Source organism: Fulmarus glacialis, unplaced genomic scaffold (genome assembly GCF_000690835.1).
Source record: "Fulmarus glacialis isolate BGI_N327 unplaced genomic scaffold, ASM69083v1 scaffold5159, whole genome shotgun sequence".
Taxonomy (NCBI): Eukaryota; Metazoa; Chordata; class Aves; order Procellariiformes; family Procellariidae; genus Fulmarus; species Fulmarus glacialis.
The window spans coordinates 20,689-33,220 of NW_009231259.1; the positions used below are offsets into that span (position 1 = coordinate 20,689).

Here is a 12,532-nt window from a genome sequence, read left to right on the forward strand (position 1 = left end):
ACGGAAAGAAAAATCCCATGTTGTGAAAGCCAGCCCACACAGAGAGGCATGGCAATTCTCTCCCTCCACAGACAAAATGGATGTGCATGGTTTAGTGCAGGAGGGTCCTAGTATAGGTAAGATACTTGGGGCAACCTAGATGAATGCTCCGGTTGAGCAAAATCTAAGTTTTTATTTAAAAAAAGGTAGATCTGTAGCCATCATGACCGACCAACACGACCAGGCCAAAGACAGCACCTGAATCCACCGAGAGCCTCAGAACAACAATTCAAGTATACATGAGCAAACTTGCTATCGCATTGCTTGGAAGTACAGTATTGCTGCCAGCACGGGCTCTTCCACAGCTGATCTCTGACAGACAGATCAAGGAAGGCACTGGAAAGGAAAACTCAGAGGGTGAAGTCCAGGTGTTACTGTAAGGAATGATGGACTCACAAGGACAGGGTAAGACACAGGGAAAGAAGAGAAAAAGCAGGCATGTGAAAAAGGAAAAAAGAGCTTCAATAGTGGTAAGTCTGATAAAAGAGCAAATTTTTACTGAATGTAACAGTTAGTGATGAAGGCATACATAAAAGTTTTACCTATAGACTGGCAGAAAATTTAAAATCATAATCATATAAAAATAATCTATTTCTGCACAATAAATATACCGCTTCCCCTCCTCCTTCAGGTTGACTTAAAATGATGCAAGTTAAGGATATCTTACAAACAACAAAGAATCTTAGTTAAGAAAATATTTATGAAAGAAGTTTTCCTTGAGAATTTCTATTTCTGAACAAGTGATTTGGGAAAAAAAACCCCACAAAACTCTTCAATGATACCACTGACTCCTTAAATTAAGAGGACCTGTAGTCCAATTCTTGTCTCAACGTCATTTTCTTGTCTCAATAAACAGAAAAGACAGTGGCCCTGTGGTCAGCCCATCAGTTCCATTAAACAAGGACAGCTTTATCAGGAGTTCCTGCATCAGAACAAAGGGAGAAAACCAAAGCAGAATGAAGAAGTGAGATGGACACCTTGTACTCCTGATTGTTGAAAAGGAGTTTCTGAGCCATGCAAAGAGCCACCCTGATCAGATGACACTAAAGATAGGAGATAGCACTATCTGAACACATGCTCAAAATGCTTTGGAAAAAAACAGTTATATCCAAGCTGCTGCTGTAGACAGGAGGTTCTTGCTGAGATTACAATCAGTTGTGTGAATGAGCACAGAGGCAGAACACATTTTGCTAGATCAGTTTTTGTTAAGACCTGTCAGTGGTACAGAAAAGGAATAAAATTGCCCTTATAATGAAAATGGTCTCATTTGCAGCTCTGTGATAAGTAGTATTTATCATGAATCTTTGATTCCTTGTGCTCGGGCTGCTACTGCAGCTCCTCTGGGATGGCATTAATGTACCATTTCTCCATGGCTCCTACTTATCTCAAACAGTCTCTGCTACAAACAGGTTTTTCCACCCCTGGCCTGTGAAATTTCGTGAACTATCTAATAAGGGAGAGTTTCAGCCACGATCACAGTAGGTCCACGATTCTGCCCAAATGTTATAATAAAATATGGGTCAACTGTGCTATACAGTTCACACAGTAGTGTGACGTATGACTTCAGGGTTTTACTGAATCTTCTGTACAGAGACCTATAAAAGTTGAGCATAGCTTCATCATTCAGGAGAAGCACGCAATCTCACGCAATCAAAATCATCAAAAGCAATTTCACAGAAAGGGGTATGTATTTTTAAAAGGTTATATTTAACTAAGGTCTAGCACCAGGCAAAAAGCTTTAAGAAAGTCAGACAGCAGCACATTTTAAAAAACAGTAATAACTAGCACACACTAACTTATATTTTCAAAGCATTTTACAAAAACATGAATTAATTAAGCCTCACAACACCCTTGTGAGATAGGTTAAATATTATTAGTCCCATTTTAGAGACAGGGAAACAGGCATGGAGAGAGTATGACCTGCTCACCACCACACACGTCAAATCCAGGAACAGAACACCAGATTTTCCAGTTTTCTGCCACATGTGGTCTGACCTCTTAAAGGATGCTGGTCTTTAGATAAAATTTGTTTCCTCTCATCCCAGACATCTGACCCCATTTCAGTCTGATATGAAAAGGTACCCACGAAGAGCTATTCATGATAAACAAGTGGAAGTAGGAAATAACATTTTTTATAGACCGTGTGTTGCTGGAAGCTGTTTAAGAAAAGACTTGACATGGATGCTTCCATACTGCCAGAGTCAGTGTGTTGCTTCTCATCAGGCACCTGCCACCAGGAAACTCACTGAGGCCTATATGCAATGCTGATACAGCTCAGAATCTGCAAAAAAAGGTAAGGTTTCTTTGCCACTTCCAAACAAGGAATCTCTCTCTGGCAGGGAGTCTTCTCTGAGAAGAACTCATATGAGTACAACTGCACTGAAAGCAAAGACTTTTATCAGGAGACTCTCAAGGTGCAGCTAAGGGCGCAGATGTATCTGTTGGAAAACCTGGAAACGTTCATATATTGTGCTTTGTGTTAAAAGAGATGGTCTGGAGGCATCAGCCATCCTAGGGGGTAGAAAATAACTCTCCATAGTCACTTTGAGAAGACAAGTTGCCTTAGCATATCACTCTCACACTGAACTAGTCAGTGACAGACTAGGATCAAAAATTCCAAACCACCTGAAAATTCAAGTCAACGGATTTAACTCTATAAAATGGCAAATCTGGCAGATCCACTGCTGCCTGTTTGCAACCCCAGGTCCAGATGTTAGTGGAGACACTGAAATAAAAACAGCCCTTCCACCTTCAGTTACATATGTCCATTAGACACTATCTAGGAAGTTAGTCTCACGACAGCTCGATCTGAAGATCCTCCCCATACTTTCGGATCAGCTTCATGTGGTTATGGTCCACTGACCATTGCTCTGGGAGGTGCTTGGGCTGCATGCTGTCCAAGAAATGCTGCCGCCAGCGTCTCTCCAACTGCATAAGGGAGCGCAGGCCTCCTTTAGCGAAACACTGCACCACCTTCAGTCCATGTGGCATGTAGCTCTCATTGCAGATCCTGCCAGGACACAAGCAGAGTTTATGTTCACACAAACCCACTGTAAGACTCTAGACCTGTCTACAATGAACAGCAAGACACTGACGATACTTTCAGCTGTGGAGTTTAATTACAGACACATGGTACGCTAAGCAGGAGGGAGAGTTTTAAGCTTTGCTTCAATGCCAGACTGCTTTCTGGAACACAGTTACACTGGGAAGCTGGCTTCTTTGAACTGAGAAAGTGTTGTTCTTTTATAGCAATACTAAACAAAGCTCTCAAGGTCCGTTACAAGCTCCTCAGGAGACAGACTGCAAATTTCTCAAGGCAAAAACCATATGACACTCCAGAGCTCTGATCCCGCCACTGAATTCCCTGCCTGGATAGGTTCCGAGTTGCAACATTGGCACATTACAAAAACAGTGAGCGTAACAAGAAGAAAATACTGACTTCATGCAGACAGAGACCAGATACTAGTTAAGAAAAGATATTTGGGAGGCTTTGAGAAAGAGGAAGAGAGGAGACTTCTGATATGAGTGTCTTTCAGTCTCCCTCCCTGATCTGTCCTTCAAAAGAAGTATAAAGTAGTGGAGGGGAATATAGAGAGCAAGAATGGAACGAGATTGATGGAAGAGAAAGGGAAGAGGGAAGAAACAAGAGCTGCAGTTCACAGACCACTGCTGGGTTGAGGGGAGAAAGGAGTAAACAAAAACACAGTTAAGAAATGCAGAGTGTGCTTGTCTGCTTAGGGCCTTAGGCTACAGCACAGGCCGTTATCATCTTCTTATCCTTGCTTTCTAGTTAAATATATCAAAGTACTATAAATCCAGACTCTGCAGGCTTATACAAATGATAAAGTTACGCTTTTAGAAGCTCCTTTTGCCTGTGCAGATCAGCTCCTAGTAGTCTCAAATCCAGACACTCCTTGACACCATTATTTTAGGCCAGATACATCAATATCCCAAGGAGACCAGCAATGGGTTTTGTCTTATTTTCATTAAAAAGCTGGGGGGGGGGAAGTCAGCATGTGTGATCCTCAGCTCTGCAAATCCTGGTGGATTTTCTTTTATTTTGCTGCAGTAATATTTACCCAAGGCTCTGTGTGTAGACAACTTTTTGTTAAACTTACGTGTTAACATAAATGATTAAAATGTTACATCTACTGATGGGTTTACATACCTGGTTTCCAGACCAGCTGCTTCCTGGAGCATCTCTGGGGTGACTGCCTCTGTGTTAAAGAAGTCCTTGATGCTTTGCAGAAGTTCTGCCCTTCGGGGGTCAGGCAGACTGTCTGCATTCAGCAGGGCTCGGGCCCCCGAGCGCACTTGCCTGCGCAGGGGGTCCTCCAGCAGACGCACGCCTTCCTCAGAGCCGATGGGGGCACCAAACTCCTCAGCCAGCTGCTGCTTGAGGTGGTTGTCATAGTAATTGGAGATGGCATGGCAGGACGTGCAGAGTAGGAGCACGTCATGGGAGTTGTGGTCCTTCATCTGGATGGGGAAATGTCTTCGGTATTCGTGAGGAACAATGTTCTTCCTAGGGAAGACAAATGAGCCAGCTCATGACATTTGCCTGGAGCTGCTGCTCCCCAGTTCCTCCTCTTCCTGGCCCACAAAGGCTCAACTAATACTAAAAGTCCAGAAAAACAAAGATCACCAGGGTCAGGACCCTCAGTGCAGCAATAGGTTCTGCAACTTCTTTTCATTTGTACTTCTCTCCACAGGTTTTCTCCATTTCTGGTTTTTTCCTCCCTTCCAAAAAATCATTGCTTTCAATTAAAAAAAAAGGGATTCATACTGTAAAAAAAAAAAAAAAGCTGCAAAAGCAATGCCCTATGAGAAGCACACCTCTTAGCCAAACAGCAGCAGCTGCAAAGACAAAAATCTCACCCTCTGTGACCTTATGGGCTTCAGGCTCACCTAAACCTTTCAAAAATATAAGGATTAAGTAGTGGAAGGAATAGTGCAGCTATTTTCAGAAGGGGATGCCATCAGAACAGTGTGTGTTAGCATACTGCTGCCCCCTGTCACTCAAACTGCAGCACATACACGTTCCACATGCTTTGTTCTCTCCAATGACCGGTAGAAGGTTGGCCTGTTCAGTGTCAAACTTACCCAGACACATACGACTACAAAGCATTCAAATAGTGATAGCCCATCCAGGATGTGAACAAGCATGATGTTTCAGGCCACTAACCAAGGTTCTAGATGCCAAACTAGATGCAGACCTCAGTCCTGTTTTAAAAGACGCATTTTTCTCCTATACCACTAAACTCACCGGATATAGGACTCTCGCTTGCCACATACAACACACAGGTTCTCTTTGACTGTCAGATAATAATCAACCTGAGACTCGGGACGTCCTGAAGGCTCAAACCGCAGCTTCACAACAAACGGATCTGTGCTAACTAGCTCTGAAAGGGTAAAGGCAAATAGAGAATATTTATGACAAATTTGTATTTGAAAGCTAAAATAACAATGCTAAAACATAGGAGTCATCCTAGTGAATCCCCAACAGTATTTCCAATAAGAAAGGATACAAAAAATTAGTTATCTAAGAAACAAGGCAAAAAAAACAAAAAAGCGCTGTATTTCAAATACCAACAGGAAAATTGGTGTGCTCACCTCCAATCCCCTTGTCCAGATACCACTGAGCCTTCTTGCGATCACAAGTGCACAGGGGCTGTCCATCCGGTGCATGCAGGAAGCAGTTGTCGTACAGTGGAGATTTTCTGTGAAACAAGGACAGCATTACAGCAACTATAATAGCATGCCAAAAACCCAGAGCTCTCTATAGCCATGCGTTCCACACTGCAATTCATGCAGCCTCCTCCAAATCACACACACTTAAGGCTGCTGAGCACAGCACAGGCTGCTGCTAAGGGAAGCAGAACATCTAAAAACTCACCTGGAGTTCACCAACTGACTGTAAGGTATCTTTGCTCTCCTGCTGCCAATAGAATTGTAACTCTGAATCCCAGTTTTCAAGAGATGCCATCAAAGATGACAGCATTTTCAAAAAAAAAAAAAATTACATTAGAAAACAAAAGAGAATCGAAGTCAAGAAGGATGATGAGCTAAGAGTAAGCTAAAAGAGAGTGTCAACTTACAGGCAAGGCAATTTCAAGGATCAGCTGCCTAAGCCTGTATTTTAGTGTTTTATTAAGACGACTTTTCTAAAACTTAGTGTGAACAGCAATTACTTCATTCATCCAAGAGAAACACTACAAAAAAGCTCTTGGAGCACTGGGAACCCAAACACATGAGTCCATGGGAACAATGAAGCTGAGCTGAGGCCCTCTGAAACACAAGCACCTAACCTTAGTCAGTGCAAAAAGTCCTGCTTGAGCAGTCTCTGGTGGTTTGTGGCAGTATGTGGAAGGGCTCTGTTTTGCAGAAAACATTTCCTTACTCGGCCAACCTCCTTCAAACAAAACTGAAGAGCAGAGCAGGCTGGGCCTGGGGAGCACCTGGGAGGAACCAGCCAGGGAGACAGACATGACAATACGCTGTGGAAAAGTTTCCTTTCTTTTCAGCAAGATCATATAAATAAATACTCAGCAGAGCTCTACCAGCTAAAAAGGTTGATTCACAGGCTATGTAATCTGACAAAAGGATTTCTTCTGAGGTCCAAACAAAACAAAACAATAATGATAAACAATAATGATAAAGGAGGTCTCCTTCCACTGAGCATCAGCAGTTCAGCTCAATCACCATGATAATCTGAGTACTTCCCAACTCTAAATGAATAAACATTAAAACTAAACACGCTTAAAGAAAGGAAGAGTGGAAAAGGACTTTTGAAATCATATCCAGTCTTATTACAAACCAGAGATAGACTGCTGGAGATACTGTAAAAAACAGTGAGTCTACAGATCTCTCATTAAGTCAAGCGCAGTTAAAAACAATAAATAAACAAATATGGGGTGATCTCAATTTAGCTTGGAATGCAATTTTGTTTAAATTTTAATCCTCCCATGAGGTGCAGTCCTTCTGTTTTGTATGACACAGGCTCCAATTGAAAAAAAAAAAAAAATCTGAAGGGACTTGCTGTGTACAACACAATACCATTAATGACTGCTAATTAAATCAATATTATCGACCGCATTAAAATGTCTTCATTGCCAATCCAATAAACTTGAAAAGGAGAAAAGAAATACTAAAACGACTGGTTTTCTTTCCAAATGGTAATCACAGACAATTTTAGTTCCTACATCCATGTGATAAATTTTACTAGATTGTATCCGAACAAAACCAAACATACCAGCTCTCCACATCTTCCACTGCACTGAGCTTAAAGAGACTTCTCCAACTTGTTTTAATTTAAAAACAACCGAACTTTCATTAGCAAAAGGCCATAAGAATTTAGGATTTGGTCCACAAAAATCACCTACGGGACGGGGATCCTGAATCCAGCACCAGCTGCCCCTGCAAGGCCAAAGTAGTACCGTTCCCTCCTCTCTCGCCCTGGCCAACACAGAAGCGCAGTGCTTTCACAAACTGTTCCTTCCTGTGCCCTCGGGCACCTCACATAACCTCTCTCACCCCTCCTAGCCCTAGCTTTCAGCTCTGCTCAGTACCCTGACATCTCTGTGGCCACAATGACCTGGGGTAGCACAGTACAAACAGCAGATCCTGCTCACAGGACAAGCTCTATGCAGTTGCCACCTTTTCCCTGGAGGAGACAGGACACAGCTGTTTGGGCAGTAAATGCCACCCAGACAGCCAACCGCCTCCTGCGGGGACTCTGCTCTCCAGCTAATGCCTCCATAGGAGAAGGGAAGGCAAAAGCTGAAGACAACCCCTCAACCTGCTCACGACCTAGTACAGACCCAAGTGCTGCTCCCACTTTCAATACCACCAGAGGAAAATGGGGAAAACAGAAACAGGATCTGGCTCCCATGACTATTAGGTCCTGTGTTTCCTTTCCTAGCTTGTATTAACCACTTTGTTTAATGAGTAGAGCATGAGGCATCATTCAAAATTTTCCATCTGCAGCGCAAGGATTAAAACGTGCTCATAGGCTTACCTTGCAGAATATCCTACACCCAGGGGCTTTCGCTTCTGCCTCCGAGGATCTCTCACTTGCTGACTGCCAGAGGGCTGGCCATTCACCGAAGATTTCCGATTCTTTGTTTTCTGAGGGGAGCGTCCCTCTCCACTCTTCTCCTCTCCTGTGCTGCCACTCCTTCTTCCTCTAAATGGGATATCCACCAAGCCCCGGCATTTACCCAGTGCTTTTTCCCACGCAGCGACGGAGTTTTCACCTTGAGATGTAGCAGGGAGGCTGGTAAATCCCAGCAAATGGAGGAACAGAGCCACTGAGACCTGGGCATCCCTAGCAGCATAGAGAACCTGCAGAAAAGCATCGACATCGAGATACTGACAAACAGCAAACGCTCCCAAACATTATCAGTCTTTAACACTTGGTACAGTAAAGCCAGAAGCTGGATTTATTTCCTTTTGAAGTTCACGCAAAGTTCTGGCATTTGAGTGACATTTTCATAACATCACCACACCCCACATTTTTAGGATCAGTCAGACTTGAAATACTCGTGCGTGCCCCCAGGAACTGCAAGGGGCTGAAAGAAATTCAGGTCAGCCAGGTCTCAAACACCCTCCTGCCCCACCAAGCCCTCCCTAACGAAAAAAACCTCCCTTTTGATACACTGCCTACAAATATTCAGTGTGGTTATTTATCCTGTCACTCCCTCTACCGGTCAGTGATTTTGTAGACATTTGCAGCATGACTGTAAAGAAAGTGAGCTATCAGGGAAATCATAATGGTCTAAAGATGGTTAACAAGGTTTCCAGGGTGTCTCTCTTACATTGCACTGACTGCTATAGACTGGAGAAAAGAAAATAATAAAAAAGTGAGGTTTTGGGTGCACAAACACTTCTTCAAGGGACCTTGCCTTACAGACCTTTCAGGATTAAAGGAAAACAAGGGTCAAGAATCCAGGGAGAGTAACAGAAAATTATCTTCATGGAAAAGGAGCAAAACGCGGACACAGTCTGAAAATAACTTCAGACCACAGTCATACACAAGGTTTTGAGACAAAACTCAGATGTCCCTATTGTAATATCTCTTCTCTACTAAGAAGGTTGCTTTTCCTCCCAAAACACTAAGTTGAAGTGGAAGACACACCTGATCTTGTGTCAGTTCTTCTGCCTCCCAGTTGCTGCAACGCACACGAGGAGATTTGTCAAGCGGGCAGCTCAGGACTTTTTCAGCTAAAGACTTAAGGCTAAGGCAGTTGTGAAGTAGATCCTTCCTTCAGTTTAACAAAGAAAGTGAAACAAACATATTAAAAATGAAACTATACACCCATGCAAATATGGATGGCCTCACACACCCTGAACCTGCCGGAACACAATGCACGTGACGCATGACTCCCACTCAAACAGCACACAGCTGCCTGTCAGCTTTACAGGCCCTCTCCCGCCCGCTCCGCTAAAATGTCCTTTCTAGATTTAGTAATTATTTAGTGCCTGCAATATGCAAAACAGGCAAGGCTGGGAGTTGGTAACATTTAAGGCTTCGGTTTGGCTCTGAACTACCCACTTCTGAACTAACGAGGTCTATCACAGAGTGATGGACCACCTGCCACAGGGGTTCATGAGGAGCATGAGAGCCAGGAATGACTCAGAGGAATCCTGGCCACTAGAGACAATTAGTCCATCCTCATTGATAAAAAGGCACCATCAGGTCAGCAAATCCATGCCCCAGATCACTAATGACACCCAGGCATACATATACTGTATATGACAAATATTCCCAAGTAAAACATTTTATTTTAGGAAGAATGAAGGATGAGAAAATGGCATCATAATTGTAACCTTTTAGTGGAAGCATTGTTGTTAGAAGAGAAAATTAGAGATGGTGTATTTTAGTCATTTTTCAAGAAATCCTGTAATTCAACAGTTCCACTTACGTGCCCCTGGCACGTTTACCCCATACTTCTAGACAGTGTATGCAAATACCCGTTGACATGGTGATCGTTCTCACCACGTTACATCACTGTGCCTGGACTTCTTGCAAGCTAAAGCATGATACTCAGAAAAGTCCACATGGGTATTGCATGAGAAGACTAACAGACAAAATTAGCATATGAAATCTTCATGAAGATTTCATTTCTGTTAAGACCATAGAACAGAAGCATGACGTGTTCTTGGGCTGCAGCTGTCTATGCCCATGCTCTAAAACCACCCTGAGCACTCCAGACCTACCTGCCTGGTATCATTCAGCACATGCAAATTACTCTTAAAATATTTCCAACTCAAACAGATGATGATGCCTCAAACAGAGCTGCCTCTGTCTTCAGACACTTACCGCTGTCTCATGGCTAAATACCGGAGATCCACGCTCCCTTTGACTGGAAGACCATAATCATGAAGTAACTTGCAAGCGTCTTCCCAGCATCCTACCCCAACTTTCAACACAGCACTATCTGCCATCATGTCCAACAGGGTCTTTGGGATAGTCTGTCCACTGGCAACAAGCCTGGGCAACCGAACAAGAACACAGAGGCCACTGGAAGAAGCCATCTGTAGGAGGGATACAGGATTTGCTTTTCCCTCCACAGATACCTGAAATAAAGACAAAAATCAGAGTCTGGGTTACGGTATCATTAGCAATACTGGAGCTGGAACAAATTGCAAAAGAGGCCACTGAAGACAGGAAATACCTGTCAGTTTATACAGTCAAGCATTGTTACACGTCTCTGAAATTTACTGCAAATTACGTGATCTGTTTCACAGTATTATGGTCCCGAAGTTACTTCTTGCCACACTCCTACAAGAGAAACTTTTCCCCTTTCACCCTTCCCCCTCATAGCTGAGCTGATGGAAGAAATCAGACACATTTCTTAATCCACATCAGCACAAAGCCACCCACATCAATGTTTATGGCAAACACATTGTTTAACTGTGGCTTATACTAATGACTGTGGGGTGAATAAATTTCCAGCCAAAATAATGGCAAAGCCAGGCTTTATAAATGACTCAATGCCTGTTTTGAGAGTTCACACAGGCAAATGTCCAAGCAGAAGAGGAACTTTGCTTTCTGGTAGTCTCAGTGAGTTATAGCTAGATATCAGTATTATCCTCCTTTTTGGATTTATTATTCTCACGAAATTGTTTCTTAAGTATGTAGCTGGATTTAAAATAGTGCGAACCCAAGCTACTTCTAGTAAATCACGTTTAAAGCGATATTATACAAAGCACATAATGCTATATTTAGCCACATGATTATCACTATGTTTAGTATAGACGATTTATCACAGGAGTTCAGTAAACGAATACAACTAGCGAATTAAAAACTTACAGTCAGCACACTTAAACGTGAGAATAATCAAAATCAGCAGCTGCTTCACTGCTGTCATGACAGATAATCACACAGGCAGTTTCAAGAGTCAGTCCTGTTGTATCCATTTAAGCAAAGGAATCACTCCACCCTCAATGATTTCCTGTTACAATTTGCAATCTAAAGGAGAGGCACTTCTTGATCACTCACCCACTCACAATCAATTCCAAGCACTGGCCACTTCTCCAGCTCCTTCTTCAGCAAAGGTTCAACACGATCCCACTCCTCCTGCTCTGAAACTATCACTATGTCTGCACCAAGGGTCCTCTCTACCCAGGAAAAGGTGGGAGATCTGAAGAAGGAAAGCACCTCCTTATCCTCTGCCTTAATCAGTTTCTCATCTCCCGAGTTTATAACTGCTTCCTCTCGCCGACTACTACAGCATGCTTTTGCTTTCCGACGCTGGGTTGCTTTCCACAAAACCAGGCCCCCCACTGCAACACCCAGCAGGGTCGCCAAAGTAATCGTCACTGCTGTTTGCTTGGGCATTTTTTTAATCCCCTTTTTCCCCCCTTCACTTCACCCACTCAAAACGGCATTGTAGGATTTTATCATGGCCTGCAAAGAAAAATGAGAGAGGTGGAAATTAAAGACAACTTAATGAAATGTGTTTAGAGCTATTAAATACACGCAGTGGTACCATACAAAGGTTCTAGCCACAACTTGCGATCCTGACAGAAAAAGGACCGAGTCCCACTTTGATAGACTGGGCGTCAGGGGACAGACTGCTGCAGTGGTGGACTGGGCAGTAACAGGAGACTGAATGCTGCTGTTGATCACACCACCAAAAACCTTAAAGGGAATCCATTGATTTATACTGGTGCAACTGGATGCTTCCAAAAACTCTGACATTCCAAAAATCAACTAGTCAGGGCTATTATCAACATCTTTTAGCTCAGTTTGGAACCAGATCAACCTAAATAAGGACAAGACGAAATTACTGCAGAATAAGCCTGTCCATTCATCCATTAGTAAATAACAGGCATTGTCCGATACATTCACATCCATACTAAGGTCAAATGGCTTTTCAGGCATTGAAAAGCCCGAAAGAAGCAGCAGCATCTATTTATAACACAGCTTTCTAGCTTCCCTTCAGTAAACTGAAATCAATCCTGCCCCTGCGTCCCCATCTCCCCAACC

General features: G+C 43.1%; 1 protein-coding gene across 1 annotated transcript; it reads right to left on the minus strand.

The window, feature by feature from the left end:
- Positions 1–1,714: 1,714 nt before the first annotated feature.
- Positions 1,715–11,881, minus strand: EXD2 (exonuclease 3'-5' domain containing 2). Its single transcript, XM_009584487.1, has 8 exons — positions 11,543–11,881; positions 10,361–10,617; positions 9,176–9,302; positions 8,057–8,382; positions 5,653–5,759; positions 5,306–5,441; positions 4,208–4,564; positions 1,715–3,049 (listed from the first exon to the last, which is right to left on the minus strand). The coding sequence occupies exons 1-8, from the start codon at positions 11,879–11,881 to the stop codon at positions 2,833–2,835; spliced, it is 1,866 nt and encodes a 621-aa protein (XP_009582782.1). The 3' UTR covers positions 1,715–2,832.
- Between the last annotated feature and the right edge of the window lie 651 nt (positions 11,882–12,532).

Coding starts and splice junctions, on each gene's coding strand:
- EXD2 (XM_009584487.1), bottom strand. CDS start 11,881: ATGCCCAAGCAAACAGCAGTGACGATTACTTTGGCGACCCTGCTGGGT. Junction 5,760..8,056: donor GGTGTAGGATATTCTGCAAG/GTAAGCCTATGA, acceptor CTTGTTTCACAG/AAAATCTCCACTGTACGACA. Junction 5,442..5,652: donor TCTGGACAAGGGGATTGGAG/GTGAGCACACCA, acceptor TTACCCTTTCAG/AGCTAGTTAGCACAGATCCG.